This window comes from Ixodes scapularis, unplaced genomic scaffold (assembly GCF_016920785.2).
Source record: "Ixodes scapularis isolate PalLabHiFi unplaced genomic scaffold, ASM1692078v2 PGA_scaffold4__175_contigs__length_147842914, whole genome shotgun sequence".
In the NCBI taxonomy this organism is placed as follows: domain Eukaryota; kingdom Metazoa; phylum Arthropoda; class Arachnida; order Ixodida; family Ixodidae; genus Ixodes; species Ixodes scapularis.
Window position 1 is genome coordinate 146,733,619 of NW_024609879.1, and position 14,761 is coordinate 146,748,379.

General features: G+C 42.5%; 1 protein-coding gene across 2 annotated transcripts in view; it reads left to right on the top strand.

Annotated features, from left to right (window-relative positions):
• Nucleotides 1-429: 429 nt before the first annotated feature.
• LOC8029842 (exportin-1) overlaps nucleotides 430-14,761 on the top strand; it is a 52,269-nt gene continuing 37,937 nt past the window's right edge. Inside the window, exons 1-4 of one of the 2 annotated variants that reach the window (XM_029966788.3) lie at nucleotides 430-828; nucleotides 3,273-3,346; nucleotides 11,588-11,709; nucleotides 14,196-14,477. In XM_029966788.3, coding sequence (XP_029822648.1) covers nucleotides 3,292-3,346; nucleotides 11,588-11,709; nucleotides 14,196-14,477 — 459 coding nt within the window. In that variant the 5' untranslated portion in view covers nucleotides 430-828; nucleotides 3,273-3,291. The remainder of the gene's footprint in view (nucleotides 829-3,272; nucleotides 3,347-11,587; nucleotides 11,710-14,195; nucleotides 14,478-14,761) is intronic. The other variant, XR_005797949.2, reaches the window with a different exon arrangement.

A 14,761-nucleotide genomic window follows, 5' to 3' on the forward strand; every position in this document is an offset into this window, starting at 1 on the left:
CACGAGGAAAGATAAGCTAACGCGGCCCAAAACAACAGTATGCCACATTTCATTTTTTTTTTTCCTTACGTTTTCAGAACCGTTTAGTGTTTTGACGGAAGTCAAAAGTGCGCGCGTTATTTTTGTCTGCTTCAATTTATTATCGCCAAACTTTTCCATTCGCGCCAAAGATAAAGAACTCGCCTAATCCAGTCAAAAGCGCGCTATTGACAATCGCGTGGAAAGCTGCCCTGACAACCTAAGCAACCCACAAGTATATTCTAAAAAAAAAAATCGGCGAATTTCTACGCAGTCGCGGTGATTTTTCTTTTTGTCCTAGAGTGCCGCAACGACAGATGACAGCACCTGCAATCCTGGCGGCGGGCTTACCCACTAGCCACCGAGCGCCGCAGCGTCCGACGGAAATTTCCGATGGTTTCATTTTGCACTCAAAACCTGAACCCTTACTCAAACATGCTAACGATGGTATTTAAAATTTTGTAATTTTAATGTAACAAACTTTTTTATGAACATAATTTTGTAAAATTGGAGAAAATTTCTTTGTGTACATCGGTTCGGAGCCGAAGACTGCCGAGCGTCGCGAACGCCGAACCAGTTCCAACCGGTTAGGGGAGGTACAATAATTGTGCGTGGTCCCTCACAGTCACCGAATAAGAGCGTGGTTGATGTGAAGCTGTACTTGGCGTGAAAGGAAAAAAATCAAGAAAAAAAAACGGAGGTCCCTTTCAAAAGAAACCGAAATTACGATCTCCATATAACGCAACGGGGTCTGTGTTTTTCGTTAGAAATTGAGGGAAAACTCATCTCCGAAACTGGAAAACGGAAAACGTGAGTAGTTCCAAACGATGCTCTCTTATTTCTCCCCTGTGTCCTACCGCTGTGTAAAGTCCCAAAATCGTGCAGTCGCCCGTAAGCGTGGCTCACTACCCTTCTCGAAAATATCTGCCCTTTTATGTTTCCGTTCACGATTGAAACGAACCCCTAAAACCAACAAAACCTACGCCAACGCGACGCTCGCCAAACAAAATTCGCACGTTTCAGCGACCGTTGGGCTAGCGACAAAACTAACTCTTGGTGCATTCCAAAACGCGGTATTTTGTTGTTACCTCGCTGCACGAGTCAATTTCGGAAGGATCAAAAATCATCCTAACCGAGTGTCCATCACTTCTCGTGTGTGAACTCCCGCTGGAAGATTTGAAGCTGAGGAGCATTTCCTCGAACAATGCTCGCGTCACCATTTCCGACGAATTGGCACGCCGCTGCTAATAACGTGTGAGATTTCGATTTTTTTTATTTTTATTTTTCCTCCATGGTACCTACTTACGTTGCATCTTCTTTACCCCAGGACTATGTCTAACTGGGTCCTCTTTCGCGTTGTTTGGAGGCTTTTGATGTGGGTGGACAGCAAGGAAAACAACAAAAGCAAAATTAGGGTTCGTTGGCCGTCAAAAAACGGAACAGGAGGCCAGATACCCTATGTTACGTAGCGTTGCTAGTATCTTTAATTCAAACTATGCAACTAGCGTTCAACAAAACAAAACGTACCGAGAGAATGAACGTGCTAGCTAGCCGTCGCGACGCGAACCCAGCAGTGCACACCTGTCTGCCCTACAAACCTTGTCGATTGTTTACAAGCAAGCTTTCATTCGCGATGTAGCGATCTCGGTCGTTACGTATGTCTTGGCAACATCTGCGCCGACCGTCGATCGGCTATGTAACTCTTTTCCGAACCCCCATTCTAAATGTCGCCGAGGTCTGTTTTTACGTAACCTCAGGTGCCGCGGGGATTCTCGTCTTCTTAGATGCCACCATTCGTTCCCTATTGTTGTTAAGTTGTGATCTGGATTTGCCTTCTTCGTTTGGTATGTTTCTTTGCTTTGAGGCCGTGCCTGCGCGTTGACGTAATGAGTCATCGCGGTAGAGAATGCGGCAAGAAGTTTCGGACGCGTATGAAGTCTAGGTCGGTGTGAATCGAAGCGTTTGCCAGGTATGTCTGATTAACGAAACGAGAGTTAATGCACAGGCAAACTAGTGTATAATCGTTCTAAAAGAAAAAAAAAAATTTTTTGGAAGCAAAAAAAAACAAACAAACAAGGTTTTAAGGCATTGCTGCAATCTTGTTTCTACGATGGCCTCTTTTCTGTACAATGAAAACCCCATATTAGAAACTACAGCCGTCCACTCCGCAGCCAGCAGAGTGGAGCAGTGCAGTCGCCTTTTGTCTATTAAATTCCTTTTTCTCGAGCTTTCTTCAGTATGATGTCTGATTAAGTTCCTTTGGCACACTCGGTAAATTCTAAGACGCAGTTTTGAGCAAACCAGATCTCGGGAACGAAAAGCTGTTTGCACCTGCGGAGCGCTGCAGCCACGAACCAGCACAACTGGCGCACTTTGAATGACATGCTTGTCACAACATGGTGTTTTCGTTCATTGAAGTTTCCTAATGCAGCAAATGACTCGTTGACACTTGCGATGTGCTTGTTATTGCTTCCATGCTCTGCCGACTTCTTGCGGCGTCCCTTATGTTAGACTCCTTTGGCGTGCGTTTCCTCGAGTCTAGGCTTTCAAATTTCGGTATTCCGTGTGCACAACTGTCCCTTCTTTGTGCACAGATGTGCTTTCGTCTGAAACAGCAGTTCTCGGCCGGCCGGGGAGGACATATTTTGTGGTTTTCTTGATTCTCGGGCCTTTCGAGTGGGATTTCGGTGGCTGGGAGTGTCGACGAACTGAACCGCAGCTTGGAGCAAGTGGAACGAAAGTGGGCGCCGTTTGTTTATGCTGATGCCATGACACAGCATAGTTAAAGCCCCTCTGCCATGGGAAAAGTGCCATTGTTGCAAAAACGCTCGAGACACATGCCACACACCACTTTTGTGAAGAACATGGCATCCAAAATCTGGCTCAGTGCTGCGCTGTGCTGCCATGATCTTTTCAAGGGCTGCACATTGCACGTGCATCGACGCACCTTGCACTGCTTTTGACACATGGAGGGGCTGTGCTTTTCTGCAAGTCTTTTTTTTCTTTTAGAAACCTTTGTATATACCGTAGTAAAAAAACTTCAGAAATGCATGATCACAAAGTTCCAAGAACAGCACCTATGCCAAGAGTGCTGTAAAAAGCGAAAGTCTTGTGTTTTATGGGCAGTCCCTCTCTTCACAAGAGCCTGCATTTGAGATTATTTTATCGCTGGGTGCTAGGATTTCGGACACTGGTCTTTTGTGTGTAAAGAAACTCCAGCATTGCTGGTCGTCTGCATTTTCCGGCTATTCCAGGTAAACTGGTATCTTTTTGATGTCTGTACAAGTGGATGGGATGAAGCAGCCGGTAACACCGTTTGGGACGCCTGGTAAGTGTGACGATTTTCAAACTAAATTTCGTAACTAGGTGAGGAGAACTACCATAAAATACCGGGGAAAAAGCACCCACCCCACTTTTGCCGGAAACTGGGTTAATCTAGACATGGGCGCTTGTCCGGTCGACTCGGGCGCTTGACGTATGGTTCACAGAATTCCCAAGTTTGGGAAACGTTAATGGCGAGCGTTTCCACAGTATTTTACCTGTCTCAATTCCACACGTTCCTTCAAGGGGCACTGACACATCAAAATCACTTTTTTTTTTTTTTATTATCCGAAACAATTGAAAACTATACCGGGACATTATCCTCAAAATTCGGAACTTGGGAATTCAGTATTTGTGAAGTAAAAAAAGGCTTTATTTTGTGCGTGCCGTCCCGCCTGCCTATCGCAGTGACCAGACGACGCTTGACGTCTGAGAGGTTGCCCCAGAGGAGTCACAGCCGAAACTACGATACACAGACACCAAACCCAGTTGTTTTGACTGTTTGACGATTTCCCTTTCGAAGTCTGAGAGGTCGTCGGGCACCTAAAAAAGACTACTTTGTCCGATTTCCCGACTCACCGATCATCCTCTGCTATGTGCTTCGAGCGTCTCCACGTTTTCCGAGGGAGGATACAAATCCAGGAGGCGACATCACACCGGACTCAGATTTTTGGTATTTTGAAAAGATGGGCCATAGTGCGTTCGCCGTTGCGTTAAAAAACATGTTTTACGATTACCGTTATTAAATGTTGTAGAAATGTCACCTACAAAGCTTCCAAATTTCATGATTTTTGATGTTACTAATCAAAAGAAGCGAGGAGGAGAGGAGCGGGAAAGAAAAGGCGCCAAAAATAAAAAGGCGGGCGCGCACGTGGAGAAGTTTGTATTTTTTTCTTTTTTTTTTTTCGATGCGTTATTTTTTTTTTTTTTTGCGTGTCTATGATTACAACTTTCATTGTTTTAGACGATAAAAAAAAAATACAACCTTTGGGGTGTCAGTGCCCCTTTCAGACCTGCTACACGTCTAAATGCTGGTTCACACACTTGCGACTAGGGATGTCGCGAACCACCCTAGGTTTGATTTCGAAAGGTTTCGATATTTGCAAAGCGAACTGAGGTTCGATTTCGAAAAATTTCGATATTTTCGTACCGACCGAGGTTCGATTTCGAAAAATTCGCAACTTTTGTCCACAGCGGAGTTTCGAATTCGAAAATTTCGAAGCTTTCACGGTTTCTAAAATTTCGAATTCGAATATTTCGAATATTTTTTTACTTCAGGTTCGATAAATTCGAAGATTTCGAAATTCTTTGTAAAAAAAATTCGAAAACTTCGAACGCTTCGAATTTTTATAGACATAAAGTTCGAACAATTCGAAAATTTCGAATTTCTTTTGGCATAAAGTTCGAAAAGTTCGAAAGTTTCGATTCTCTTTTAACGCTAAATTAAAAAAAAAAAAAAAAAAAAAAAACCTTCGAAGATTTTGAATTTTTTTCTAATCCAAGTTTTCAAAGTTTGAAGTCCGATTTTCAAGTTTTTCTACAGTTTCAGTTTCAAATAACGTTTTCACGACTCACTGGTTTTCACAAAATCAAGTTTAGAAAAGTTAGGGTGTGATATCTAGATTCTGCGAAGTTGGTCAGGCAATTAAATGAGACACGAGTGTCCCGGACGTGCTAGAATATTTGCCAGCGCAGAATTGTGACCGCCAGCCCCGGGGGGGGGGGGGGTCTTTAACCTGCATCACGCAGTAGTGATATTGCACGAACACACTGTTTTACGAGACTCATCCAGTTCGAAACGGCCAGGGGCGAGCAGGAGGTTGAGGCTCAGAAAAACCTTGAAGCGACCTGGCAAACTACCTCGTCACCCCTTGCACGCTGGTAGTAATCCGATCCGGTGAAGTTTATAATTGTCCTGGAGGTTTATTTTCTGGGACGGAGGAATCGCGGAAGAGGAAAAACGGCGGGAAAGAGGGTAGCGGGGGGGGGGGGGGGGGGGGCTTTAGCCTCTTTTTTCCTCTTGCAGGTATTTCGGACTGTTTAAGAAAACAATACGGGGAAAGAGGGCGTGGTCGAGCTTATTTTAATCTGAAATTATTTATGCATATGTCGCTCTTCACTGCATAAAAGGTTGCATAGATGGTCATTGTTAGAAACTCGTTGTCAGAAGGCACTGCTCGTCACATGCTTATACTCTGTTTCACACTTGGCGTACAACGCTGTCAAAGCTACTGGCGCGAGCATGAGGCTTGATCTGGTTGATCATTTGCGCGCGTGCTCGCGCGGACGAAACCATGGACAAAGCCACGCGCTCGCGCCAGTAGCTTTGACAGCGTTGCATATGAAGTATGAAACGGAGTATAGTGGTTCGGAAGTTCAAAGCTATGTCTTTTCGACCTAAACACCTGTGCCGATAGTAACAAAAGAAAAAAAAAAGAATAAATGCGGGAATAAAAAGCAGGAGAAAAAGAAAACTATCAAGAATTCGTCGGAAGTGTTCTATTCTTGCATATTCAGAGGTTCAGAACTTCGAAACAAGTTTCTTTTATTAAAATGTGTACAGGCTAAAAGAAACACGTCCCAGGAACGTGAAGCGAAAAAAAAAAAAACGTTTTCTTTTAATGACGTGCTGAACTTGAACACTACTAGAAATCTTCTGCAATGAGTTAATTTATTCCTTAACGTGAAAAAACAATAAATATATTATTTTGTATTCTGCAGATGGCAATGATATGTACTGTCTGTGGTGTTAATTTAAATGCGATACCTCAAACAACTTAGACGAAAATAAATATCAAGTTTAGGTCATAATTGCATGCAGATACATGTTTGGACATTTCTTCGAAACTCGCGTTGAATAACAACAATCACATCTTAAGACGGCACTTACCTAGGCTATACATAGATCATTCTTAAAAAAGTATAACATATCTACCATAAATAGCTCCGGCTGCAGCGTGCTTCAAATCTGGCACAAACGATAATCGTCAAAAACCCGTCGTCCGTCCTCGCCCCTTCGGGGATTTATTTCTTTAAACCTAAGCATGCCAGAACATTGAAATAAATGACATTGTCTTTCGTAAGAAACGCAGCACCGCGTGTAAAAGTTCGAGAAAAAAAAATTACGAATGTACCCCACTACTTGAAATCAAATGAAACCGTCCGCCGGTCTTTCGAAGTTCGACGAACGTCGAACTTTTACCCTAAAAGTTCGAAGTTCGTCGAACTTCTGACTTTTCAGAATTCGAAAGTTCGAAACTTTTCGAATTTTCTTGATAAATAAGTTCGAAAGTTCGAAATTAATCGAATTTTTTGGTCAGTCAAGTTCGAAAGTTCGACAAGCATCGAACCTTGCAGCGCAATAAGTTCGAAAGTTCGAAAAAGATTGAATTTTTTAGCGTAATAAGTTCGACGGTTCGAAAAGCGTCGAACTTCTTAGCTTAACAAGTTCGAAAATTCGACCTCCGTCGAATTTTACGATATAGACAATTCGAAAAATCAAAATCTTTCGAACCTTTCGAACCGCTTGATTCGATCATCGAAACTTCGATTCGAAAAAAGTTCGCGGCATCCCTACTTGCGACAGCTTACGACCGTGTGCCTTAAAAAATCTTGCGGCGAGAGAAACTGGCGCCATCTGTTGGTTATTCGTCCGTGTGCCTTAAAACCTCTTGCGGCGACAGAAACGGGCGTCATCTGTTGGTTATTCGTGGAACACTTCCAGTTTCCATATATTTCCTCTTCTCTTTTTTAAAAAAAACTTTTTCACAATGTTTTTAACGACCACTTCTTATAGGTAGTGCCTACGTTTGGCCTCGCAGATACCGTAAAAACCTTCGCTCTGGTGAAATGCAACTCTGGGGTCCCGTCGTAGATGGTGCCAGTGTCTTCTTTCGTTGGAAGAGATGACAAAACTTGGTCCCAAGCAAACGCTAGAGTGTGAACAAGCCTTAACAGTACCATATTTTTCAGTCTAAAGCGGCACCTACCATAGAATACCGCGCATCCGCCCATACCCAAATTTTAAAGATCTGAGAAAATATGCACAGTACATTTATATGTAAAATTGATGACCGGACAAGCGCCCATCCCCCATTTTTTCGCGAATATCTTTAAATTTCGAGTGGGCGCTTGCCCGGTATTTTACGGCACACGGTTGTACGGTTGGTGCGGCAGAGCTGCATTGAAAAGCCCGCATACATGTGTCACTATCGCCATATATGCGCAAGCAAGACCAAGTTTCAATGTTCTCGTTGACGAATCGAGTGAGAAATGTAATCCCCGTGGCAAACTTCTGTAGTTAAGGTCCATGCTCGTAAAAAGACGTTAATATAAGGTGCACCATCATATAAAACACACCAACAAAAATTGTAAAAAAAAAAAAAAAAACACAAAAAGAAAGCAACAAAACGCGACTTATACATAGGAAAATATGATACTTCCATGCTAAATGCACCACGGTATGGATTGCTCCAAGTTACAAGGAAAGAACAAACATACGAGACAAACAAAATGTCGTGCGTGCCTTTCAGTGTCGAAAGATGTGTGCATGGCGTTCCATTTGTCATATATTTGTTTTTTGTTCGTAACATTTTTTTTCTACGAAATTGCGCAATCCATCAAACAATTAAATTCTGTCGGTCGCCGTGCGGCAAGCAGCTGCGAGAAGCCATATCAATTCAAAATTTTCGTAGAACTAACAATTTTTATTTGGCTAGTTTTATTTTGGTTTTGGGAAGGGGATATAGTTTTATATATCGTGTGAATTAATTTTGAGTGGTGCAACAACTTTCGTAATGTTAACTCAAAAATTACATGAGCGAGTTGATGTAGCAGAAAATGTGTATTACTGTGTTACTGTCACTGCCGGAAATAGAAGCCCAAGGATAAGGGATGTAGTCTCTCGAGTGACAGTAGGTTATCTCGAATCCCAAGTTTCGCAGATTTGCTACTTAAATTACGTTGTAAGAAAATGTGACATAGTAAGTGAATCGGTCTAAGGTACTCATGCATTCATTGTGCATTCAGTCATAGTTTTTTGTGTTCGTCACTGCATGATAGACAAGGTAAACTATATGTAAAGGTAGAAATACGATCACCTACATTATTGTCTTCCTTTTTTCCTGATGCCTTTAAACTGTGCACAGTTCATTGTGGACTGTAAACTTGCTCAGTGAACTGGCCTTTTTGTTTATGTCTTGGTGTACTATTAACTTAGAATAGACATTGGGTTGGTCGGTGCTAAGGCCTTGAGTGTCGAACTAGTGATCTTGGGAAGTCTAGAAATTATTGCGTGTCCAGAGTTTTCCATGCCCAGTCGATGGCCACCAAATACCGTTGCTAGTTTTCGTCAAACTTGAACACTAGGAAATAAAATGATCGGTCAGTTTTCTGAGAAGCTGCGATTAATGGCATCGGTTTGTTAAAGTGATGTTGGTTTTCAAGGAAGACTACTGCTCTGCAGAGGGTTTCTACATGCAAAGGTTCCACCAACAAAGCAGGGGATTTCAAACTTTCGTCAGACATGGTGCAATAGGCCATCTGGTGGTGGTTAAAGAAGAAAAGAGTAGGCTGATGCTTCGTTGTGCTTGTCTTGATGTGGAGAAATGTCATGCTGAGAACAACAATGTATGACGTTAATTTTTTCATAAACATTAACGTTACACTTTACGCTTACACTTTACCATTTTGTTTCATGTGGGGTGCATGTAAATTAACTTGGGAATTTCCATTTCATTCTTCAATTTGGCAAAAATTTGAGAGTGAGATGATATTCCAAAATAGCCTACATATTTTAATTTTAAAATTTTGGAGAGATTTTTACCTAGAATGGCTGCCACAGCTTTGTTAGCAAGCCCACCAAACAAGGAGCAACAGTTTTCTTTTCTTTTTTTAACTGTGTGAAATACTAGGTTTGTAAAGTTTTGAGAGATGTTGTAATCTTTATGCCATCAGTGATGTTCAGCTTCAAAAGTAGGTCCTATTAGCAACATCAGAAAAAATCTAGCCGTATTACCTTGTAATGCAATTAAGTTGAAAAATTAGAGACTTTATGCTTAACTGCGGTGTGTATATGTTGGCCGCGCAGAACACTGTCCTCTGAGGTATTCCTTCCCAGTCACGCTAATTACGCTAACTATGGTAGCATTTGCATTGCTTTGTCACTGTACTGAATGGCAGCATAGATGCATTGTCAAGTTACATTGGAGCTAACTGATGTAGCAACAACATTGTTTCTACGTTCTGGCAAACGGCAACGTGAATGCATTATCGTAGGTGAATTCAATAAGTAATTTAGCAATCCTTAATTCTTCAAGTGCTGGGTTTTTTTGGCCCAGCGGTCCCCCTGTGCCAAGTTTTTTTTTTTTTTTTCACTGCAAATAATTTATTTTGGGGGTAATAATATGTTTACATGCTTCAATGTGTACATTTATTTAAGAAATATGTTCTTTTTAATCTCGGAAGACGACGAGTAAAAGTTGTGAAGAATGGGAGCGAGGTCACCTGTAGTCCACTTGTAGCCAGTGTCGTCGAGTTTTTTTTCTTTTTAAGTAGCCTCTCAGGTGGCGTCGAGTCGTCGTCGCTTTCGTCACTTTCCAAAGTACACTCGGTTTCACTGTCATCAGATTCAGAATTTATTAGAAGTTCCTGTATTTCAGCATCCAACAAGGAGCGCGAAGTCGAAGCACATGCGTTTGCCATTGGAAAAGAACGTTGACGCGGAAACGCATACGGAAGTCGCCTTTACAAAAATCTCCACGTTCCGTCGAGGCGAAACCACCACTCAAAACATTGATTCAATTGATTATCCATAGATGGCGCTTCCTGTTCAGAAGAATATTGTCGGCCCGAGTTTAGCCAGGGAAGGCAGAGAGTACATTGAAAACCCGAAACGAGCATACTCGGGCGCGGCAGGGAGTGTGCAGGGAAGCGCGCCGGAGTATACTCGGGCGCTGCACTCGAAGGGCTAAAGGGAAGCTTAAGAGGTTCTTGAAAAAGACGAGTTAGAGGTGAATTCTAGGGTATTCTTATCCCATGAATCTGAATATCACATTTGTTTTCCCTGAAGATGTAACTAAACGCAAGAAAACACGAAAAAACTCCAACCAGTCATCTTGCCATAGAAGGGTGCCTCAGCCGCCAAGCGTGTGTCGCTCGTGCAGGCAGTGCGTGCAATTGCAAGCTCGTCAAGTATCCCCCACACTGACACCAGTGGTGATGTCTTTTTTTGATATTTTTGAAAATAACGAGAGTGTGCGTGCATAGCTTTGAAAGGCGCTGAAGATGTGCGAGAGCGGAGATTCGGAAAACTCCTTTTATGACGTCATGCCCCGGGAAGGAGGAACTTCAGCGGTACTTTAAAAGGGATTTCCTGCAACCTCCGTGCACCAAATTAAAAAATAATCGATATTTGTGATCCTGAGGGCCAAATGGAGTTTATTTAAGTGTCTTTGCTCATATACAGACTTCAGCTTCCCCTTAAGGGTCCTACTGGGGCCATTAGATTTCATCTGCCGAGGCATATCGTTCGGCTGTGTTCACACCCTTGACTATTAATTGCGAGTTCCTCTCGTGTGGTTCAATACGGACCAGAAAGCCCAACCGTGAGTCTGGCTCATGTTTCAGTTTCAGAGCTTGGATTGTGCGCTCTTCAGCAGATGGTAGTGCTACTAATATTTCTCTTGCGGGTTATTTAGTTGTTTGTTTTGTATTTTCACCGGGAAAGGGCTCGATTGCCCTAAAAAAAATAATCAAACAAAATTTGATGTCTGCATGCTCTCAGGGAAAGGTGGCATGGCCACATGGCATCAATGCAGGAGTCCACTTTAGCTGATGAAGGAATAGGGAAACTTTTATGGGAAAGCGATACATACTCGCACCTTTTCCATTGACGACTCATACCACCTCTCTGGTGAATTGGAAACTTATTCAAAATGGGCAATTTGTACGAAAATTGAAGGAAACATTTACTCGGCCTCCAGATTCTGTGTTGTTGGTCTCCTTCTTCCTGAATGTTTCCGGCGGTACCGCACGGTGAACAGTTGCTTAGTCGACGCATCTGATGGCCGAGGAGCACCAGTGAGAACAACAAACGACATCTGGAGGCCAAGTGAACGCTTCCTTAAATTTTTGTGCAATTCGTTAATTTGAAATAAAACTTCGTACTCTATTATTGTGAAGAAAAAAAATGTGATGGGTTAAGAGGGTTACCTGTTAACATTGCAACGGCGTTGTTTGGACTTTGCAGTGAACGGCAGCATGAATGCGCTGTCCGAACAGGCATCACGTCTGCTCGACTTCTCCCAGAAGTTGGACATCAATCTGCTGGACAGCGTCGTCTGCTGCATGTACACGGGCGAGGGGGCCCAGGTGAGAAGCGTCTCTCGTGCCCATTTCTTTTCATCTTTTTTTTTTATTTTTGGAGTGGGTTTCAGGTAAGTTATTGGTACTTTCCTCTAATATGGCGTGCAAGGATTCTTAAGGCACAAAGAAAGCCGTGTTCAGGGTGTGCTCCTCCAACATTTGCACAATGTATTTTGCATTTTAATACGGTATAAGCACTGAAGGCTTGAAAAACGCATGGCATGGCTTTTACGTTCACGCTCCTCGCTTTGCGATTTGTCCTTTGGTGTTACTGTTGGTGAATGCAGCGACCTCATTGGATGCGGAGCGACAATGAGATGCGTGGGACTCGCCACGCCCTGCTGTCAGTGACTATAGTTGGATAAACTGTCAGTGACTATAGTTGGATAAAGAGTAGCACTACTTCAATTCCAAGCTAATTATTTTTGTTTTGGTTTGTTTTTTATGGTGTTGTTTGAGAGCATGTACATTTATTTTTCGTTTTATACAGCAGTGGGGCACATGGAAAACCTCCTTTCGATATTTGTCCGTACTTAAAAGGGTTAATTAAAGTGTTCTTTTCTCTTAACACTGTCATAATTACTTCTAGTGGGCATTCCACACGAGGAAAACCTCCTTTTTTAATAATTTTTAATTTTTAGGTGAAATGTTTTTAGGCTAAGTTTTCAGATTAAGTGAAGCCGCAAAAAGTGTAGCCTCGAGTTATTGGAGTTAGCACTACTAACAGTGACTCAGGATGAACTCTACCTAACACTTGGTTTAGCTCTAGTGGTTTAGCACCGCAAGTGCCAAACTAAGAATTTTCACGTAGCAACAGAATTGTGGGGCAATTAGTTTTATGGTGTGCATGCTGTGTTTATGCACAAAAGAGTGAAGTAGTTTGGGTTCTTTTTTTTTTTTCACGAAGGTGATTCAACTGAAGTAGATGTCTGGGTATTTTTTGCCTATTTCGAAGCCTTTGTTCCAATACATATACATTAGGTCAGACAAGGTGATCTTCAAAAAGAGAAAAAAAAACAAAAAAAAAACGGACCCTTTTTATTTATTTATTGATACGGTTGGCTTATACTCTGGTTGTTACAGGAGTGATGGCTAAAGATGCACAATATAGAAGACCACCAACCTGTGACATGATGAGATACACACTGATTAAAATCTGTGAAAAGGGTAGCAAACAGCCATTTCATAACAAGTACCAGAAAACAGAGCAGCTAGGGATGCCTTCAAAAGTACAGCCTAAGACAACACGAAAAAAAGAAAGAAAATAAATCGAAAACTTCAAGAAGGTCGATTAACTTGAAAAGCCTCATAAAGAACACATCAAGTCCTAAACGAAATGGATATAGAAAATTGACTAATAATTGAGCCATCAACAGTGAGCTGCAAACATATAAGCTTGAATTTAAAATAAAGACGTGCAGAAGATTAGCAGTTAATTCCCTGGTCCATTTAAAGGAACACTGAATTTTCTAAAAAACATTTATTTTTAAGTGCCCAGATTGAACACATTTTAGTAAAATAACCCCCTCCCTTCCTTAAAAAAGAAAAAAAAAGGAAATTACATTATTTACGTTACATGACTCGTTTGAGCAATTCAGAAATAGAGGCATTTTTAGAAATTGATCGTAACTTGAAATGTGTCTCGCAACTTAAAGGGGTACAGAAACGAAAATCAAAATATACGGAAACCTTTTTGAAATGGGTGAAATATGACCTATGATGTCTGTAAATGACAGTCGCACATTCATATTTTGAGCGGAAGGCCATATTTTTCGTTTCAAGCGTCAAATTCTAGCAAGCGCTTCGAAATCGGCCATCGAGGCATGCTATGCATCATAGGAACTCCGTCGTGATTGTGACGTCAAGCTCCTCAGCACGGCTGAAGGCGGTGCTGAGGAGCGTGCGATTGCGTCATTACGTTCATGGGTAGGATATCTACATGAGTGCGGTGTATTGTCGAGGGTGGTGCCACTGTAGGAGGAGCAACACGTCGCGACCATTTAACAAAGCTTCGGCCCCTCAATTACCAGGTGCAAGTGGGAAATCGTTTTATATGTTTCGAAATTACTTTTGACTTTTCTTGCGTTTACAAATGGAAGGCTGATGTTTCTGAGGTGCTGATGCGACGTGGTATTTACCTAAGCAATAAAATGAGCCCTAAAATTTTGTTTCCATACCCCTTTGAATATTTCTCTACAAATTTTTTCTGGCAACATTTTTTTTTTTTTTTTTTGTGACATACATGTGTTATTTAGGAAATATTTAGAAACTGTTCGTGGTGAATCTGTCGAGTTCGTCGGCTTCACGTTCGTTGTCGGCGGAATGTTGCAACTTGTCAGTGCAATGTTTCAGTCTTGCAACAATGTCATTGCAGAAATTATATTGTATTTGCAGCCATATCATGTCAGCATTGTTGCACCGATGTCACGAAAACACTGTCCCCGCATTGAGGTAACATTGTCGCTATGTCCCACCACCGCCTTTGCGCGCAGCAACGGCTGGCCCAGGAGGTGCTGACGACGCTGAAGGAGCACCCAGAAGCGTGGACGCGGGTGGACACGATTCTAGAGTTCTCCAAGAACCAGCAGACCAAGTACTACGCCCTGCAGATCCTGGAGAATGTGATCAAGACCCGCTGGAAGGTGCTGCCCCGCAACCAGTGTGAGGGCATCAAGAAGTACATCGTGGGGCTCATCATCAAGACCTCGTCCGACCCCGAGGTGCTGGAGAGGGAGCGCGTCTACCTCAACAAGCTCAACATGATCCTCGTGCAGGTGCGTCGCCCCTCTTTGGAAGCTCGTTTGCGGGGGACGTTGTCGGGGACGTTGAAGCAACGTTGGTGCCATGACACGGCATTGTCGGTGCAACATTGCGGCGATGTTGCGACGTTGCAGGAATATGAGCGCAATGTTGTTCCAATGTTGCAGGAATGCAGTGCAACACTGCTGCAATGTTACAGAAACATTGGTGCAATATTGTTGCAATGTTGCAGTAACTTCTGCGCAACGTCATTGCAGTGCTACAGCAACGTCGATACAATGTTGCAGCAGTGTCAGTG